Source organism: Armigeres subalbatus, chromosome 3, assembly GCF_024139115.2.
Source record: "Armigeres subalbatus isolate Guangzhou_Male chromosome 3, GZ_Asu_2, whole genome shotgun sequence".
Taxonomy (NCBI): domain Eukaryota; kingdom Metazoa; phylum Arthropoda; class Insecta; order Diptera; family Culicidae; genus Armigeres; species Armigeres subalbatus.
The window spans coordinates 232,478,476-232,500,391 of NC_085141.1; the positions used below are offsets into that span (position 1 = coordinate 232,478,476).

At 38.0% G+C, this 21,916-nt stretch overlaps 1 protein-coding gene across 7 annotated transcripts in view; it reads left to right on the forward strand.

Moving 5' to 3' along the window:
• Positions 1 to 21,916, forward strand: part of LOC134220809 (uncharacterized) — a 102,112-nt gene that overhangs the window by 47,509 nt on the left and 32,687 nt on the right. For 5 of the 7 annotated variants that reach the window (XM_062699907.1, XM_062699906.1, XM_062699909.1 and 2 more), the window contains one exon: positions 12,588 to 13,112. In XM_062699907.1, coding sequence (XP_062555891.1) covers positions 12,588 to 13,112 — 525 coding nt within the window. Of the gene's footprint in view, positions 1 to 12,587; positions 13,113 to 14,112; positions 14,335 to 21,916 lie in introns of all 7 variants that reach the window. The other 2 variants (XM_062699911.1, XM_062699910.1) reach the window with 1 other exon arrangement.

Genomic DNA, 21,916 nt, shown 5'->3' on the forward strand with positions numbered 1-21,916 from the left:
GGGAAAAAATCAATCGTCTTAAATTTTGCGCTGCCCGCAACATATCTCGACCATATGCGAGGGTCTAAAATTGGATCAACCCGACCATTCAAACGAATCTGCTTACCGCAAACCAAAAACCATGCCATGCCTCACGTGCTGCAACGTTTGCGATGTTCGAAATCCCACTTGTTGGTTCGTTGGGTGAACTTTCACCCGCTGACTGCCAACACGTTACACCACCGTGCCGTGGAAGGTTCCTTCCTATTGAATCCGCCGCGGTTGCTCGCCTAAAAGCATTTGATTGCTTCCTCCCTCTGCTGAAACTAGGAAAACCAACAAAGATCGAATATTAGCAAGCTTATAGCCCCCTAGACAAGGGGGTGTTGCGAGAACGTACAGTTGACGCCGTAGAAGGACGAATATGGATTGCATACAGATGGAGCGGGGCGGAAGTGTTTGCCACTCGACATCAGGTCCTGCCTGCTCTCTATTAGGTGTCGAAATGTTTATTCGTAGGACTTAAACCGCAGCTCGAGAGTAGTGCGGAATAGGAACCAACTTAAAATAAATCCGATTAGGTTGTCCCTTTTTACATTTTAAATTATGCACCCATCGTCCTTCATAAACACAACGGCACGTTCCAAGATTGAAGGATGCCGTATTTTTTTCTTTTGTGGAATAATTTGGACGCATATTTGCTTGGCGTAGAGAAGCTGCCGTTCCAAAGGTGTAGCGAAATACACAAAACCCACCTTCGACGGCCAACCTCAACTGACCGCATGCGAAAGAATTTGCAGAGACTTTCGAAACCCAAAAACGGGCAATCGTACGGCACACGCACGCAGAACAAGGCAAGGTAAAGATACCTTGAACTCCTTTTCCGTGTGTTATTCACCGCCTGGCGATTGAAACCTATATTGGTTTCCGTCGTCGACAACGTTTTAAAACACATCTGAATTAATCCACCTGTGGTGTACTGCTGTGGGACTAAATGCTTCTCATGATCATTAAAAAAAGTGGTAATGCACAAATATATGATTCCCAAAATATGCGAAACGATCCAGCTGTATAACCATGTTTCGCGATTTTGCGGAAATCCAGCAGAGAACGGATATAGGTTTATGACAACAACAAAAAAAACTATCAAAGAGAAGGTTGGTTATTTTCAGCTCATTAGTCATCACAACGAATATTCTACGGCCAATATCGATTTGATTATTAACGAATTGACAGGAAGTTTAACTTTTTATTCAATTTTTGCTAGAAGCCCAAAACTTGACTATTTCTCCTCAATTGAAACGGGACTCGACTATTAATTTAATCCGCGTCTCAAAAACTGAGAATAATACGACTAAAGATTTGATTGAAAAAGCCTGACTAGTACGGATCTGATCAATAAGTTTGCTATTTGATATGCCTGTTTTTATTTTTGAGATGTTTAGTAGTGCCTTGCGCATGTTCAATGAATCATCATAAGATAAATTTGGAATGGAAAACGGAACAGCTCTCCAAATATTTTTGTGACAATCTTGTTTTTATTACAGCACTGATTTGATATTTTATGTACGATACGGAGATATTCCTAAACTAGTTAAAATATGAAACGATTTTTTTTTTCAACGCTCACTTCTTATTTCTCAGCATCTCACGTGCGTGCGTGCGAGCGTGCGTACGTTATAACCCCCACTGGCTGGCACTGGCTGAAATCAATAAATTTGTTATCATTTATTTTTCGTAATAAATTTATTTATTTTCAACGCATCATATCACAAAAATAGGAGAAAAAGCATCCTACTACAAACAAATATCATGTTGATAACAGAACTTGTTATTAAATCTCCGTAAAATTCCCGTTATCACTGTTTGACAAGAATATCTGCTTGATAACATAATGTGATGTTGAATAAATAATTTAATATAACAAGTTTACTTATCAAGTTGTTCATAACGATAACAATGTGAGCTATTAAAATGTTTTCAGAGCATCAATTTCTTGTTATAGATTGTGTTATGTTGGCTGTTTATTCAACCACAATGACAACAAATAAGTTTTCGCAAAATTGATAACCGGGTATCAAAAGGTGTTATCAGTTTTCTTGCAAATTTTGCTTGGCTATGCTACCGTTATCAATTAATGGGGTTAGAAGTAGAGGGGTGTGAGTGACATTTTAGTCGAAATTAAGTTGACTACAGCAAAAAATGCTTTGATTCTCGAGCTTTGCGGCAATTAGGCTATCCATGAGGACATTCAGCGATGGGACTGACAATCAAAATCAAAACAAAGTGTGTATGCAGTTGAAGGTAACTCACTACTGATGTTAACCGGGCTTAACATTTTCCTTTGGGTTGTGTCAGTCCGGTCTATATAGATGTCAAAAAATTCAGGTAAATAAAAATCGTCAGCTGTTCGCAGCCTGTTATGGATTGCCTTATATGTTGATATAGTTTGTGCTATGTTTATAAAAATTATGCCAATTCAAAGAAAATTGTGTATTTTTTAAACCTTCATTCAATTTGTATGAAGCGAAAGAATATTTAAAAACGCTGCATCCATTTTTCTCTAAACTAGCTTTTTGTTCCTTACACCGCTCAATCCCAAGTAACATTTTAAGTTTTATAACACTCTTGAAGACCATTATTTACTCTTCAAGAGTATTATAAAACCAGCATAAAGCCAAAATGTTACTAGGGATTGGATCATGGATCCATAAGTACACTTCCGGATTATCCAATCCAGCGCGTATTTAGTTTTTGAATTGAAATTGGAGTTCAAATAAATTGAAACAATCTCACCGAATTGCTAGGATCACGACATGTATCACAAGCAGCCAGCTGTAAACCGGATATAAAGGATGTGCAAAGCGTTGTTAAATGGCCTCTCCAACTATGATTGAATCCCACCTGTTATCCACCGTGATCCTAAGTCAGCAACGCTACATCCGATCCATGGTAAATTTACTCTCTCTGTCTTGCTTCTAATTCCCTTCAGGCTCGGAGTCATAGATGTATCATATCGGATTCCTTAACGTTAAGCTTCGGTAGTACGATTCCGACTGGAAGCAGACGGTGAATACGAACACTTTAGTCCACCTAGGTGCGGCAAACTCGAGGACCACTTCGCAGTGTTCCAATTGGTGACGTTGTATGTTGCAGTTTTATTTATATTTTTATTATATTTAGCTCACTTCACTTTTTAAATACTTTTTCTCAAACTTATTCAATTTAAATCGAGGCAGAGAGTCACATAAGACATAAAAAATGACAGATTTTTTTCGATTCCGTTCCGCTTAACAGCCTACTTCGATCAAGAGAGAAGCTTTTTCACAGAACCTCTCAGCATCTCGCTTCTCACATTCAGATTATCATTTCTTACTTCTCACCTCTAGCTTCTGTTTTCCTCACTACTCACTTCCTACTTATCACTTCGCAACTATCGCATTTCACTTTTCAGCACTCACTTCCCACTACTTACTTATCATTTGCTACTGTACACATCTCACAACTAAGTACTCACATTTCTCAGTACTCACTTCTCACTACCCTGCACTTACTTTGAACATCAAATTTCTCAGTTCTCACTTTTAACCGTTCACTTCGAAAATCTCACTTCTCCAAACAATTTTAACTATTCGGCCAAATGACCCTTTCTTCCAAAAATGACCCTTTCGACCAAATGGCATTCGGCCAAAGTATTTTATATTTTGGGAAAAATATAAATGTGTTCCCTATCTCGATACCTTCCTAACTCGATGGTAAATCAATTGATATCGGTGAAAAAAATCTTCAGATAACACTCGTTCAAAGTATTGTTTGCAATTTTCTATCCGGTTGCTCTATTTGCAGCGATCTTCATTTCAAAGCTTTTGAATGAAGTAGTTGCCTGCTCTTCAGACTGTTATCAATATTGAACATCCGTGTTCCACCAAGAATGCTACGAAGGGGTTCCTTTTTGCATCCGAACTTCCACAGAGCTAAAACCATGAGTCAAAGACTTAAAACAAATCATAAATTACGACTGTCAAGGAACTACTCAATTTTGATGTCTTTTCTAATTGTTTCATGATGCGATTATTCAAGCCGACATCCCAGAAATGTGGTACTGGATACTTGTCTTCCTTATTGTGTTCCTTTCTGTATAAAACAATTATGGTGAGCAGTGTTGTAAAATGTCATTTGCATTCGTTTGTATAATTTTCCCAGAACTTTTTTCAGAAGGTAGCTATCAATTCATGTTGTATGACGAACTTATAGCGGTTAAATGAGCCTACAACTTTGTCTAACGAGACTTTGCTGTAAATATGTAATCTGGGGTGTGGGAGGCAAAATGTCATTCAAATGACATTATGTCAAATGACACGTGACATTTTGGAGAGTTTTCACTCACCAGCCTTTGATGTTATACTTAGAGCAATGTACCCTTGGACAAAAATATAACCCTACTCAAGCGTTATGAGTACATTCAAAATTTTGGAAGAAATTTTGCTTCTAAAGAAAGTTATGAACAAACTAGTCAAATGACATGCAGATGACATTTTACAAGCCTGATGGTGAGATAATTATTGAAAACTTTTCAAACTATGATAGTTTGTATGTTTTAAAAGTAAAACAAAAATCATGTCTATGGCTATGTTTATGTCTAAACATTAACAATTGATTTATTTTTAATCGAAAACATCACCAAACCTTAATTTTCTGAATGCGGGGCAGGTGATCATTGTTCTATTATGTTGCAGTTAGTTTTGCATTCGCTGGTTCGGGCACTTATTTGCGAGCAGTGGCGCCGGAAGTGGGTGGGATAAGTATGACATGTCCTTCGCAAGAATTTTCATGGGCATCGTCCTACCAATGATTATGGTACTTAAGTACATAAGACACCATTAGCTGGCAAGAATCTGTATGTTATTAAAAGCTGTTATTATCAGACTTTTTAGAACCATCATAGAGGTTTCTGGGATCCTAAACGAACAGACTACTGATTGTTCTTTAATAGGACTTTAGGCACTTTATAATCCCGAAAGCGCTCAAGATGTCTAAAACAAGAATGTTTTTGATCATTTAGTAATTTGGGTTCGATCATTTATGTAGTAGTTTGACAATATTAACTCATTCCAGAGGCTGTATTCCAAAACATGTAATATGGTGGACTTCTTGTCTGAAGGTTTTTCTACAACTTTGCCTAACAAATCGTTGTTTAAATTTCACTAATAACGGAGTTAAAGTGCTAGTTGTTATTGCAACTAGCGCTATAAGTCCGTCATTAGTGGAATTCAAACAACGAACTATTAGGCAGAGGTATAGAAAAACTTTCATACTAGAAGTCCACCATACAAACAAGTCTGGAATAAGTTATTGACAAACTACTAAATGATCGCACCCAGATTACTAAAAAATGATCAAACCTAACCTTGGTTTGAAAACTTCCAGAGGTAAAAAATAGTTGTTGAATTCAGCGTTTGCTAATAATAAAAAATTTGATAAATAAAGTACGTTTCATGGATTATTAGAAGTTCACGAAGCAAAGTTTTCTGCAAACCTCAAACAACAAAGAGCCCCCCTAAAATCTGGTCCGTACGGTATTCTGAGCTTAAAAAAAAATCTACGACAATCTTACGATTTCTTAGAAGTTCGATTTGAATCGTTAGATCCATAACCATTTCTGAAAGTTAATAAAATCATGACAGTTAGTAATAGTTGATTGAAACCATTGATTGATTTAGACAAATTTCTGTGATTCATGACTTTTGTTTGTAACTTGTAAAAATGTTCGATAATCGTAAGAATTCAAAAATGCTTCTCAGCAATCCTTGTAATAGCAATATTTGTCTTGAAAATCGTAGAAAATTCTTAAATTATGTGAGATCTTTTAAGTTTTGGTTATTTCTAGAATTAATTCTGTTGCTGCATAACTGTCAATGGATATGAATTTCATTTCAACATAGGCAGTATAGGTGGAATGTGCATCGATTTCGGAGACAAGCTCGGTAATCTAGTGGCTACCACTTCTGCCTATAAGCAGGAGGTCGTGGTATCGATCGCATGCTCGCTTCTTTCCTATGCTGTATGGTTTAGTTGACAACGGTATTTTATCCCGCTCTTTCAGTCTTTATGATAAGCTAAAACGGGTTTTGAGTCAACTATCCAACGTTTCGGTGTTTATTACACCTTTTTCAGGGATTTAGAGGGTGGTGTAATAAACATGTGTAATAAACACCGAAACGTTGGATAGTTGACGAAAACCCCGTTTTAGCTTATCATAAAGACTGAAAAGAAAAAATACCGTCGTCAATAATAATCAATCACAGTCGAAATCAACAATTAATGTATGGCTTAGTTTATTCTGTGTTTCACATTCTACCGAAACGATTCCTACTGTTATATCTTCCACATTAACATCTCCCAAACCTTCCGCGATGCCTATGAAAGCTCGTTGTCGTTCTCTGAACCTCTGTGGTAGCGAGTGCAGTTCTCTGTGCTAGCGGGTGCAGTAGCGATGCTATTCTCATACAATAGTCTAGACTTGTAACACCCACGAATTTGTGCGAATCGCTTAAAGCCAATACTAATAACAGCACTTTTGCCCAAATCGGCATTTCCTATTTGTCCTACCCACGACTCTCAACGTGGATGCGCCTCTGTTTGCGAGAATGCTCTGGATCAAGGGCTGCTCGCTCTCTAGTGCGGTTCATGTTGCAAATATTTTTAGACATGTTTTTCGTTTGATTTTGTCGATGAAGAATTGTAGCATAATTTAATGTAGCTACAAATAATTTTCAAGAGGTTCAATAATACCAGTTTAGGTCAGTTGAATTCAAAATAAATAAAGAATTAAAGGAATAAAGAAACCGTCAGGTTTGTCCCGGTGACCCCGAGACAAGCTCCACGGCTTGAAACTTACTCATCCGTATTGCTTATATTCATGGTTCCTAAATTCTCAATGTAAAAGCTTGGCCACCGACCTTCAATTGAGCTATCGAGCTGTTGATTTGGTTACAGAGGAGTGCCAGCTCCTTGTATCATGCAAGTGAATCCGTGCCACCAGGGGAAGAGCGACGCCGGCCATCCCCTTGAACAAAGAGAGCGATCCTATGATCTTCGGAGGTGGTTGCGGCTGATGAGGCTCAATACAGGCAGACTCGGCTGGTTTGGAAGGCATTAACCCAGAAGCGGCTCTAACGTACTAATGAAATGTTGACAGCTGAGTAACTATCAAAGAGGTCAGTGGGATACGTAGGTGAGTTCCAGGCCATAGAATAGGCGACCATTCCGTAGCTGGATCGCTGGGTTCACTCTAGTTCTGTAGCTGACTTTGACTCCACGAAACTGCAGTAGAAAAGAACCCGATCAATGGAGAGTCCGAATATCTTAACTACTTTCCGGTTGGGGATGGGATAATGGATTCGAAGCTCCCTCGGCCTCAAAGTTTTGTATTTAACGTTGGTACAATCAGTTTTGGAATCAGCAGTGCTAATCTGGTGTCCTCTTGTTAGAAACTGGATCGATGGAATCTAGGCAGTTCAACGTAAATTCGCTCGCATTGCTCTGCGAAATCTGCCGTGGCGTGGTGCACCCATACTCCCTCCAAATGGACATCGCTGCAAGCTGCTAGAAATTGATTGCAAGGCATTGGAAATTAGAAACAAGACGTTCCATGTCCGCTTCAAACTAGCTTTTCTCGGCATCAAACTTCATTAAGGCATTAATTAAGGTCAATCGGCTATCTGTTGAAAAAAAACCTTGCCAGCTTTAGAAATTACATTTTCATGATGAGACCGAAACGATTGTTCACTATCCAGCATCACGTCAAGGTCTCTAACTTTATCGAGTTGTTTCAACGGTTGTCCAGATAGCATGTACCTAGCGTGAAATGGATTACGTGTTTTGGTGAAGGAAATTGTACTGCATTGTAATTGTAACGAAGAAAGCGTCGGATTCTGTCGAGCCAAGTCTCACTTTCATAGACCTTCCTTAAAGGTAAGATCTTAACCAATCGACGATTGCTAGTGGAACACCAATCTTCTGAAAGTTGTGTAATAGAACGTCATTATTTGCCCGATCGAAAGCAGCTTTGAAATCGGTATTAGTACGGCAGTTGTAATGCACGATTTTTCTGCAAACAAGCGAGAAACGAAGTTCGGAGCAGGATGAATGGTTAAGTCGGTTTTGCAGAACACTTATCACGTTTCAATTTTTGAAGACGTTTGTTTGCTCACGAAGATTTCAACAGTGGCCACTATTGCGGAACATGAGCTTCAGCTCATCGTTGAAGAGCAGCATCATAGCATCAAGATTGAGTTCGAAATCCAGGAAACGACAATCGACAGAAGAAAGTGTGTCGTAGTCAGCGCGTTGTAAATTCAATCGAATGATATCCACAACTTGATCGAAACGTAGAGGCAAAGAAACAGGGATGCAACTTCAGGATGAGGTACGTCTAGCTATTCAACAACTTCTGAAGTATTTGCTCATCGTTCACTAAAACTCTATTAAGAGTACGGTAATTGAGATTCGTCTCCAAGTTTATTACGGTAAGGCCATGGAAGCAAAATCGATCATTTAACATGTCGCTTTATGTTGTCAATCGCAAACTGATTCTGTTCTCCTAATTTCATCAATTCCTAATTTATCAGGGTGTAAAGGACTCATAAATAAGTAAGGTAGACATTGACGGAGTGAGCTGTCGACTAACCAGATCGCTAACAGATAGTTACAAGTGTAAATCCGCCTGACTTGGAGCACTGAATCGAACTGAATCGAAGATTAGCCCGGAGCAGTATATCGGAAAGTGAATGTCGAAAGATTTTTCTATTTTTGCAAGTTTTCCGTAAAGCCTGTACAATCCAAACTGATCCATGAACAACTTCGCGTGGAAAATGCAACAGCAGCTTGTGCACTTTTGGTGTGACTGTAAGAGCGATCTTACGATATGAAACTCTCCTGTTGGGCTTGTCCATGGAGGGGGCTTTACATTCTCAAACTGGTGAGCTAGATAAATCGGATCAGTTGGATAAATTGAACGACAATAATGTTATTTTGGAAGCTTAGATGTACAAAACATAAATTTTTGTGATAGAAATTTAAGCGAAAGTATTGATTTGATAACTCCGTAAACATGGCCGTATGCCACATTAAGAATTTTACATCAAAAGTAGGTTTTTAATGCGAGCGGAGGATAATTTTTGGTGACCATATTAAGGCTCCCCCAAACGGCCCAAACCCAAGCGATTTCATCGCCGCGACGGCGACAAGTATGTAATGTTCCATTTACGCATCCATAACAACGGTAACAGAATCGCAGACGCCAAGCAACAGTAATGGTCGCGTCGCGTGTGTATGGGGGAACCTTTAACTTTCATCTACTCATACTCAGTGACTGAGTAAAATTATATAACTGTCTCTGATCCATACAAAATGACAAGTGTGACGATCCATACAAAATGTTCAGATGTCTCAAGGGTGTGACAAACTGAAATACGTGGGAGATAATGATGGCTTTTTTTTGCGTTACGTAATTAATGGATCTTTCTCATTCAGAATTAAAAGATAGATTTTCTATGTTCTGATGGCATCAGCATGTTCCTGTACTGTGGTTTGACATTTCAATTTGTCTGTCCTGTGTGCATCGAAGAAATTGAATGAATTCATTCGGTTGGTGGATTTTTCTTAGGTGAAAGAATGATGAAAAACAAAAAAAACATAATCGAGCGGACTTTGACTTCTGCATCAGTCGTCCGAAACGCATGGTAGCCTAGAAGAAGAAGTGTAGTAGGCCAGGACCAATGTCTTCCTAATTACGGTGTATGCGCGACTCTGCGAAGCAGAGCCAACTGAGAGCGCCAAAAAGAATGTCGAAAGTATAAAAATATCAAAATAAAAGAAAACCTAAAACGAGCATTCCAACATCGTACGATCGCCGTGGAGTAGCGAAGCCAACGAGTGCGGGCTATTGGATAGCAACCACTGCACTGTTTTGGCTTACGACGATTCAACAGCGCGGTAGCGAAACCCACTCTCAGACCAAACCAAGCCAAGGCGTGACATGACTGCCACCATGCTGCCGCCACGGTACATCTGCACAGGGTGGCGAGTGGCGTTGAGAGCGAACGCAGAGCGCGGAAATCCGCCACGCCATCCGTGACGTCACAACCGATCGTACGATACACATACGACAGAAATGAGCGCAAAGAAGAATCAAATCGAAAAGTAACTTAACCATGACAGCCGAACCGCAGTATAGTCTCGACATCGATTGAATGAAACGCGACTTCGGCGACTACGATGGGGAGCCACACACGGTGGGGTTTCGATTTCAATTCAACTTGAACATGGGGTCGACGAGAGTGGTGTGAAGGATACTGAAAGTTGGTTCAGTAAGACAAATATTCTGATATGAACACACCAACCAAACTGCCTAACACAATTATATGAGGTTATATGGGAACATGTAGGTATTCCATATTCTGTGTGTACCTTCAAATAAATAAATTTAAATCATGCACACCTTTCCTTCACCCTTAAAATCTAATTATCATTGTCCAGCGCAAACACCAAGGCCAGACTATTTTTAGCAATCATCATCTAAAAATAGCCTGTCCATGCTTTCTCGTAATCACTTAAGATCAAGAGATACCGTTGTGCTTTGGACAGGCTATTCATGAGGAGGGATGGTCAATTTGTGAATTTGTTTAATCTGGCCAATTTTCAACTTGTAGGACAAAAAAACAATAATAAAAGAACCATAACATGCAACAGCACATGAACCAATCAAATAAACGAACAATCAAAGCACATTCCTTGACAACTTTTCGCATTATGTAAATGAAGAATCAACTGCTCATCAAATTTATCGCTGGATTAAACGCTTCAGAACTAGATCAGTTTACAACTTTTAAATTTAACGTAAAAACGGACACTAAACGGAGTGACTTATTTTGCGTATCAACCCGCTATGAATAAATCACACGGCTAGCAACGGCAAACATTAAAATCTTTACGCACAAACGCATACCGATCACGATCGTTTGAACACGCCGTCATAAAGTCCAAGTCACGTGCTAATGCGGCATACTTTCCAGAATGATAACCATTTTACAAATTTATGCCGTCATCATCGGAACCGGGGCGGTCGTTATTATGTAGTAGACAGTTCGACGTCGTCGTCGTCGTCGGTATGGTCCGAATAAATATGTCCGAATGAACAACAACGGAATTGCGGTCCACGTCCAACGCATGAACCCGTTGGCGGCCGTTGTTGCACTAATTTATGGCATCTCGTCAAGCCGGTGACAATTATGGTGCGTCGATGATTGTCAGATTGCAGATGTCTAAACATCTCAAGTCAAGTGTGTTGAAATGAGTGGCGTGCCGAGATCGTGTTCCCCGTATCGTATGTTCCCCGCCGCACTGTAAAACGAAACTAAGTTTTAATTTGCAAATTTATGGCAGTGGGGAATGGTGTTACTGCTTTATTGGTGCGTGATCACTCGAATGGAATTGGAAGCGGAAACCATATGGAATAATCAAGAAATAGTTGGTAATCAGCATTTTTCTTTCATGGACAAAATGTTGACTCGTAGATTACAAAAATTATTGAACCCTTCTTTTTGTAGAAACGTTTTATAAAAGATTTAGCTGTAGGAAAAGTTAAGAACACAAAAAGCATTTAATTCTCTGCGCATATTTCTAAAAATAAAATCAATATTGTACCACATCAACATTCTGTTATATCAAACAGATTAGTAAACAAGGACAGAGTAGATTTGTATTTTAGGTCAAACAAAAACACGACATTTAGGAAATATTTTTTCTTACATAAGTCTTCGAATGTATTGATTCAATCTATTGAATAGAGCTAGATATTACTCTCTGAAAAAAGTATAACATTGTAGCAATTTTATGTGTGATTTGAATGCTAATCACAATTTAAAAAAAACTTTTTTTTTCTTTATTCAAGAGAATAAAGGAAAATATTGAAATTCTATGAACCTAACCTGCTAAAATTAATCTACCAAGAGGTTCAACAATATTCATTTTTTGGAAAATATTTATAAAATATTTTGCTATTCAACTTCGTTAGACTACATTATCTCCGCAAACTAGCATTTGCTGGAGGGGAATGACACAAGTTTTTTTAAGCTAAAAAATCCCGAAAAGATGGCAGATCCCGCATACAAGATGATATAACCTACATAAGATAAGCCGTCTTTTTCGGGATTTTTCGTCTTAAAAAAACTTATGTCATTCCCCTCGCATTTGCTGGTTTTTTCCGCCTGTAAACAACACCAGTCATTACGAAATTGTCGAGATTGACCCAACGTTCTTGAAAATTTGATAACATTATAACAACACATTTAATGATCTTCGTACCAGACAGGGTAGGAATAATAATTAGGTTTAATCAACCGCCATGATTCATACTGGACACAAAGGTCGGTCGATTCGTAATAATCCTAGTTGATAATCGTAACCTTCAAAAGTTCAGTTCGCGAAATTTCTCTGACATGATTCCGTTTTGTTCATTTCTAGTAGATAAGGCAATGTCAATAACAAATTAAACTGATGATCCTACAATAACAATATTTTATTGTCTCTTCTTCATCCGTTTACAGTAAATCGCTAAGCCTGTGGCAACTGTCGGACGGCAAAAGCTTCATCCAAATGATCTACACCAGCGACGGTCAGCTCATGGATTGCGAATACATACGCCAGAAGAAGCTGGTCCTAACGTTTCTGCAGCGATTCTACGAGGAGATCGAACAAGCCCGGGCTCGCAACTTCACGTCAATCCTAACGGTTCCAAAGAATCGCCACCCGCTCGTTTCGGATCACGATTTCCGGGAGTTCATCGATAACGGAATCGTCACCTCCGAGATGGAAGAGCTGCAGTACAACGTGCAGGAATTTGCCGACGGGCAGACCCTAGCCGCGGCCGGCGATGCATTCGGACTCCGAAATCTCACCTACATTCCGATCACGAGCGAAGATGAAATTCCGAAGGATCTCCACAAACAGCTAAACTACCGAAGACTGAAGCATCAGTGCGATCAGCGGCACGTTCAGATGCGAGATCTCGCCCACGGATTGCAAAGCAGCGATCCACAGGAAAAGCAGTCCGCTGGCGAAACCTTGCAGAGGTAAATTAGATTCTACTTTTTTAATTGCACTTGTTTTTTGTGTATGTCTAACATGTTTGCTGATCCCATCCCTTTACTAACATTACGTGTTTTGTCTTAGCGTAAGTCACATTTAGCATGATCGCACTCCAATTATTGCATTCGCACATTTCCTTTGCCTTTCACCAACGCACGCACACTCGCACGCCGCACACTCTACGACCGCATCTGCACTTAAAGAAATTTTTGGGCGTCAAACAATTTGTTTAGATGACATCAAACGCATTTGAAGTGCATCTGCGCTCTTAGTTTGATAAATGAAACGGTTTGAATCTATAATCGGCCGGCCTACATGACCGCCCGCGAAATCTCGAGTTTCCCGCTTATCATATCCTCGCAGTCACTGGCCAACGCCCGGTCCGTGTAGTTGAACTCTTACCCCTTTTGCAAAAAAAAACGGACAGGAGACAGGACATAGAGCATTGGGCGTTAGGTGGCTCCATGCCTTCCGTCTACATAGAGGCAGCGAATAGGAATGTTGTAAATATGTATCACTTCGTTTCGCGTGTGTCATGCGCATTAACGCAACACGAATGTGATGTCGCAGCTAGCGATAGCATGTGACGCGATTTGTTGAGATGAAGTTGCATGATTTACCTGGTTTCGGGTCTTCTTTTTTTTAGCGGATTTGTTTCTGTTTTATTATGGGAATTAGAGTTTGTGATTGCCGGAAAGTGGTCTCCCGATAATTCTTGTCGTAGTAAGGTGCCTTTAATTGCCAATCATCAATTTGCTAAACGACCATGAATCGATCATTCCTTCACTACTGACCAGCATTATCTTTCCTTATGCTATTCATTCGAGTTATTGCGTATGATTTTTCTTCCTCTAGTGCCCCATCGATTGATTATTTGTTTTGTAATTAATTTCCCCTCGTTCAGTTAGATTTCCGTTATCATTTATTTTCTTTCGTTTCTCTTCCTTTCTTTATATCCCTTATGTTGGTCCCACGAAACTAAAGGCATAAGCGCGCTATCGCCGATTGGTTCCTATCGCCAAACACCAAGTGGTGTGGCAGGGGACACTCCGCCGAACGTTACCATCAGCTTGGAGGCGCGTCCCGGGCGGACATGTGCTGCCGGCAGCATGACTACTGTAAATTGAATATTCCGGGTATGACCACCAAGTGGGACCTGTTCAATTACCGCCCTTACACGATTAGCCACTGTAGCTGTGATCAAAGGTTAGTTGCAAAATCTGGAGGTGGGATTGGAAGTTCTTTAATTGAATAGCGGGAGTGGAGCTAAGAACCAAACGTTTACAAGAATATTATTCTATATTAAATATAATTCTAATATTTTCTAATACATAGGGGAGATGATGGCTGTTGCAGGGCAGGTTTTGTTCTAAGATTATTAGCTTTTTTTATGATCTAGATCTAGATCTTAAAAAAACTGATAATAATAGAACGAAATCTATCAAAGCCGTTATCTTTCCCATATACTAGAAGCATTCAAACACTTCTTCAACTGTTCGATGCTTACCAAAGTAATTCGACACAAATAATAATAGATATAACTTATGTTCAATCACAAGTAAAAAATAATCGGGCAATTGTCAATATTGGCAACAAAACATATTTCATCTGTAATCGACATTATTCAAATCTAATCTAATCGAACAGTTTTATCTGTAATCGGCATTATTAGATTGAAATTATGTACCTATGGAATCATGTGAGATGTGATGTGGTGAAAAACGATCATCATCATAGTGCCATGGCCCACCCCTAAATGGTGGGAATATCTGCAAAACACGCAGATGTATACATAAAGAATTTTTGTGATGAAATTCGACAGCGCATGCAATCTTATAATTTGAGAAAGACTTGATCCCCTTTCTATTATATCTGCTCAATAAATGTTTTTTTAATCAACCCTTAATCAAATCTGTCAAATATATAAAAAATTAGCCGCCCGAAATAAAAATTATATTTTGGATTTTTTGCAATTGTTTTTATGGGTGGCTAATACGTGAACAAGTGACACTATATAGGAACAATAACTTAAAATCCAAATACTCTAAAATTGTGATGGAATGCTCGCATATTTATCAGCACAGATCATTGAGCATATTTATGGCTTTGTGATGTGAAAAATAATGATAGCATTTGGTCATTGTTAGGAAAAGTTGTTCAAATTTTGCGTGGCCACTAAGAAAATCTACAGGAAGGTCAAAACACACAAACACAAAAGATACTAATATAAAATACTAAAATTTTCTATTTCCACTTACCCTTGAGTGTCTGCGTACATGGGACAAGTGGGATATATTTTAACAACATGTTTGATAGTGTCAATTTAACTGTTCATAGATTGATATATAGTGAAAACAACTTCGGCATTCATATATTATTAAGATCTTAATCAGATACAGTTTTATATCGCTGGTATTGATGTTCTGAAGGGTTGTACAGTATAGTTAACTACCACTTGTTTATTTTACGTTCTGGAAACATCTACAAACAAAGTGGAATGGTTATAATCAAGCGTTAGTTTTCCGTTTTCCATTGCAAATAATGTATTTATTCTCCAATAGGGCAACAGGCTTTGTCATTTTTAAACTTTGAATTAGATTTACAGATTTTTAGATAAATAAAGTCCTGATAACATAAGTTGGCAACTTTGTTCTGTGTGGGTGTCTCCATTCTAACCCCCACTGGCTGGCAGTGATGTACAGTCAGATTTAGTCGGGGAGTTAGAAGGTGCTAGCTCTACTGTAGCTCGAGTGACCCATTTCAGACTGCCTGGTATTTCATGACCAGTCCGAGGTCACTTTTGCACACAATAAGCCCCGCCTGTTTATGCTACCATTGTCAAATGGACAATGGATCCAGAAACAAACTTCCGGATTTGAAATCCAGCGCGTATAGAGTTTGATTTATAATTGAAATCTCAGTTAAATTATATTGGAGCATTCTCACCAAATAAATCCATTATTGTGTAATGCCGGACCTTTCTGGAACCGGATTTTCGAGGGGCGGCCTTGGTTGATATGAGTGCTACACATCACATTTTCTAACTGTGTCTGTCTAAATCCAGAATGCAAATCAAAATATTCGTTGAAATACCGCAAATTTCTCGAAAGCTTTTCTGATACCCCTATAACACTGTCAATATAACCGCACTGATTGATGTAATTTGATTTCGTCAACTGGACTGACACAGAATGGCGATGTATGGAGCTTCCTAACAATCGAAACACTTTTTTCTCACCGTCCGAATGCACACGCGGAATGAACAAAACGCGCAGCAGCAAATTTTTTATGCTGCCATCCTGGGGCACGGACTACTTGGGTTTTCCCATAAATTGGCAACTTTGTTCTATTACAAAATTAGAACACCGCGCATTGCTTGAATGAAAACCCTTTTTTTAGATTATTCAATTATGTAATATTTTATATTCTAAAAACCGAAATATTCATACGAAAACAGAATAAAATTTTGTATATCTTTTCCACCTTAAAACATTTGGAACTAAAGTACGCTGTTGTCTTGTTTTCCATATCTGCTAACATTATAATTCCTTATTGCAAAAACAAAAGTCCGATACGCAACCAACCTCCATCCAAAATCTGAAAAGACTACAATTCAGAAATAATATAAACATTACATTAAGATTTCTCAAATTAGTTCCGTTGAACAGTACAAAACGAAATAGGTCCCACTTGCCCCGTATGAAGGGGTAAGTGGGTTCTACACGTAAATTTATTTTTTTCTTGATGAACTTTTTTTTGTAATAAACTTCAACAACAGATGTATATAATGATGTATGCGTCGTTAATGTTCTGAAGTATCATGTTTTCTAAGTATATGCGTAAACAATTTGGCTAAACTACCGTTTTTATGGATCCCACTTGCCCCGGCTGTTTTACTACAAAACAGTTTGATTTCAAATCTTAAGACTACGAGTTTGGGAGACTCAATCCAAGATATTTTTTTAAAACCTAGCTAGTTTCTTGATGTAGCTAATGCTTCTTGGTTCGGCCAAAATCAAACTAAGCGTGTATCGTGTAAGTATCCGTTCGGAACCCTTAATGTGTTTGCATAGGCGTAACTAGAGTCTCGGTCAAGGGGGGGCATGGCACCAGCTGGTAGGACGTAATTTTCAAAGGCGATTTAAAGCACTGTGTGCATGGATTGCAATAGAAATTGTTTGACTAAGTTTATCGCTCATTCGTCCTAGAACTAACATAAAAAATCGCGAATAATACAATTGATTTCCAATGATGCTGTGATTGCTTCAAAACGCTGTGTCTGTGTCAACTTGTCTTCTCCATGTTACTAAATGTGGATAAGTGTGTAATCTAAGATTCAAGAATCTTCTTCGAATTATCTATAAATGAAATTCGATATGAGTATATTTCTGAAAGTTTTCAAGCATTTCCAAGATTACTCAATGCATAAAGATCTCTGATTTTTTGAAACTTGAAATTTTTGAAACTCTTTAGATGTGGATTAAATTCCACGAAATTTTGTCATAATCAATATAAGTATTCATGCAATTCCAAAATGTATGCAGATGCTATGTGCTGAAATAGTTAAGTACCGATTTGACCGTTAAGACAAATTTGGAATCCTAAAGTGTTTTTATGAGTCATAAATTCCATGAGTCATAAAATTATGAGTCATAAATCAAATTCCAGAAAAAATAAATGGAACAAGATCTTTTGAGGATTATAAAATATTTCTTTAATGCAATCTCTGTTGTGAGTGCGAAGGTTGCCTAAGTTTTGTCCTAATACTTTCAATGGAATGCGTTGTTGATTTTTCTGACATTGTAACAAAGATTCTTAAGTTTTATAATTTTATATCTTTCTGTGCCAGAATTATATAGCGAGAGCAACAAGCTCCATAGGAATTTGATCAACTGTTTTGCGGCATACCTTGCGATTAACTCGAAAATTTTCGAAAGAATGGTCGTTCGAAATTTCATTGACCGGATTTGTGTACATGTGCTCATTTTGATGAAGTTGCTTCAGTCTTTTTTGAAGCGGACGGTAGTTTAATAGAACAGAAATATTTATATCTTAATACAATTATGTTTTTATGTTTCTGCGACCAGGATACTAATCAAACAAATGCAGAACAAATTTATTATCTTAAGCTAGCAACTGAATTAGAAGCGGCATTGATTTTAGCTTAAAAATCGAGAAAATGTTCCCGGGGTCCAACTTAAATATTTCGATGCTTTGCTGAACAAATGGTCATAGATGTGATAACGCAACAAAAAATATGTTTATAGAATTCATTATCAAAATTAAGAAATATGTAGGAAATATGTAAATGAAATAAAAACTGACTAAGTTGGAATTACTTTTCAAAATTTTCTGGGGGGGGCCACAAGTAGGTCTGGAGGGGGCCAGGCCCCCCCCCCCCCCCCCCCCCTTATTTACGCCAATGTGTGTTTTGTGAAATATGTAAATGTAGAAGATCGTTACAACAAAGAACGTTTGTAAATATTTATCCCGATGCGGTGTAATCTATTACCAAATACCAAACAAGGCAGCATGTTCGACGAAAGTTATTGTAAATAAAAAGCATAACGCGGGAAAATGGATGAGGAAATTTGATTTAAAAGATTAACCATTGCCCGATTTTGATGTTTTTCGAAAAGGCGAAGATTCGCTGAAGAAGCAATTTTTAAGTGCAGTGAACAGTATGAGCATGAGTAGTCTCTTCTAGCAGGAACTAGGGGAAAAACAGTTCAGGTCTAATCCCGGAGCACTGCAAAATTCGGTTTCAGAGACGATGCGTTCTTTAGAACATCGTCTTTTTTAAACTGAAAATCCGCCCAGTTCACGGTTCGGCCCGCTCAGCCACCCAGGTTTCCGCGCCCAAACCGCCAAGGATATCATTGTCCATTATTTTACCAATCCTTAGGCCAATCCTTGGGCAGCTTGCCTTAATCGCCAAGAAGGATTTCCTCTCCCGGTCGTCCAAAGTGCTCTACCCTTGGCAGCCAATTTTTCCAATGAAGGAACACGTACCGTATTGTTGTTGCGTTGCAGCTGACCCCGACAAAGGATGACTATCCATTAGGGTGCCAATGGAATGTATGGAAAAAAAATAATTGTCATCGAATTTCAAAAAACGACATTGCTCACAAGATTCATTACCCCAAAATATGACCCCATGCAAAATTTGAGCTCAATCGGACATGATTTAGGGGTGCTTAAAATTCATCAGTTTTGAAATTTTTACTCATGAAAATTTTCCCAAGGGGGGACCAAAGGAAAAGTCCAAAATCGAATTTTTGTTTTTGATGCCAAATGAAATAAAAATACATGAAACATCGAGATTTGACGCGATTTAAAAAAAATTGAGAGGAATCATTTTTTTTTTTCACTTAGAACATTTTTGGGAACATTTTTTTCAGATGAATTTTTTTCATCGAATTTTAACACCGGACTATACGCAAACGTTTTCGTAGCCTAAGAGTCCCCTATGCAAAATTTGAGCTAAATCGGACATGATTTAGGGGTGCTCAAACTTTGAAACTTTGAGAATTTATTTTTTGAAAAAAATCGACTGTTCTGGGACTTCGAAAAAATTTCTTATAGCGAAAACAATTTTTCATCGAATTTAAAAACCGGACGTTACACAAACATTTCCTAAGCCCTAAAATATGCCCCAATGCATAATTTGAGCTCCATCGGACATGATTTAGGGGTGCTCAAAATCTTGCTATCAAAATTTTGAATTTTTTGTAACTATGAAAACTTTTGAGATCAGATTTACGGTGAAAATTATCACATTGCATATCATGTTTATTACACTGAGGTTTATTTTTACACAGTACCGCATGAATTTAAAAAACAACGTGTAAAGATCAAGTTACAAAAAATTCAAAATTTTGATGGCAAGATTTTGAGCACCCCTAAATCATGTCCGATGGAGCTTAAATTTTGCATAGGGGCCTTTTTTAGGGCTTTAAATTCGATGAAAAATTGTTTTCGCCGTGAGAATTTTTTTCAAAGTCCCAGAACTTGTGAGAAAAAAAAATTAAGTTTTGATTAATTTTGAGCACTTCTTGTCCAGCAATCATGTCCGATTTAACTCAAATTTTGCATAGAGGGATATTTTTGGCTTCGAAAACGTTTGCGTATCGTCTAGTGTTAAAATTCAATAAAAAAAAAAGAAGTCCCAAAAATGTTCTAAGAGATAAAATCGATTTTTTTTTAATTTTTTTCTAAATGACATCAGATTTTGACGTTTTATGTATTTTTAAGTCATTTGGCATCAAAAACAAAAAATCGATTTTCGACTTTTCCTTTGGTCCCCCCTTGGGAAAATTTTCATGGGTAAAAATTTCAAAACTTTAATGAATTTTAGGCACCCCTAAATCATGTCCGATTGAGCTCAAATTTTGCATGGGGTCATATTTTGGGGTAATGAAACTTGTGAGCAATGTCGTTTTTTGAAATTCGAAAATGTCATTTTCATTGGCACCCTACTATCCATAAAAACACTTAACAAATTTACAAATAATTTTATTACTTATTTTTTTCGTGCAAATCTTGATTATACAGTGGATTTTATTAAACCAAAATAAGGGTTGTTAGTTCTGTACTATGGCTTGTGTCAGTTTGTTATTTAAATATTATACAGGGCATAATTTGCTCTCTTGTTTCATGTGATATTGTGTTACGGTCCAAAATTGGAGAGTTCAGCTTTGGGTACTCAAAAAAATATTATTTTCCTTCCCACCGAAGGAAGTGGTTATCCTCCAATACATTTTTCGAACTAAATCTTTCACATGTTGTTGAATTGCACAAATCAAGTTTCAGACATAGTCATTCCCAAAAAACATTAGAAGCTAATTAAGCGCTTATTCAACCAAGTATAGCCATCTTCAGCAAGAAAACTAGCTTATCCAGCTAAAATTGTTTGTTGAGTTATTTCCTTACAACTTTGTAGCGATTGGAAAGATTGGAAAGATATTCAGAAGATTTTTTTGCTGTGTCCACCATGGTCCGGAAGATTTTAAACCTGCAAGGCTTTTCTGCAAAACTGTTCACCGAGAATCTCCGGAAGTCCGTGGTTACAAGGAAAATAAAAGTTTCGTTGTAACTAGTTTAGTTTGAGAAATTTGTATCCATGTTTGAATGAAACCCTATTTACGAGACGAGCCAGCCTTGGGCTGAAAGTCTCGCTAATAAAGTAAAAAAAACCTATTTTTATAAATCACGAGTTTTGAAAAGCGCTGCCAGCCTTATTTCTGGTATTTCTGGAATTATTTGACGAATAGAATAGAATTCTGACGAATTTCGAATGGAATTCTGACGAATTCCGAATGGAATTCTGACGAATTCCGAATGGAATTCTGACGAATTCCGAATGGAATTCTGACGAATTCCGAATGGAATTCTGACGAATTCCGAATGGAATTCTGACGAATTCCGAATGGAATTCTGACAAATTCTAAATGGAATTCTGACCAAATGCGAAAGGAAATCTAACAAATTCCGAATGGAATTCTGACGAATTCCGAATGGAATTCTGACGAATTACGAATGGAATTCTGACGAATTCCGAATGGAATTCTGACGAATTCCGAATGGAATTCTGACGAATTACGAATGGAATTCTGACGAATTCCGAATGGAATTCTGTCGAATTCCGAATGGAATTCTGTCGAATTCCGAATGGAATTCTGTCGAATTCCGAATGGAATTCTGTCGAATTCCGAATGGAATTCTGTCGAATTCCGAATGGAATTCTGTCGAATTCCGAATGGAATTCTGTCGAATTCCGAATGGAATT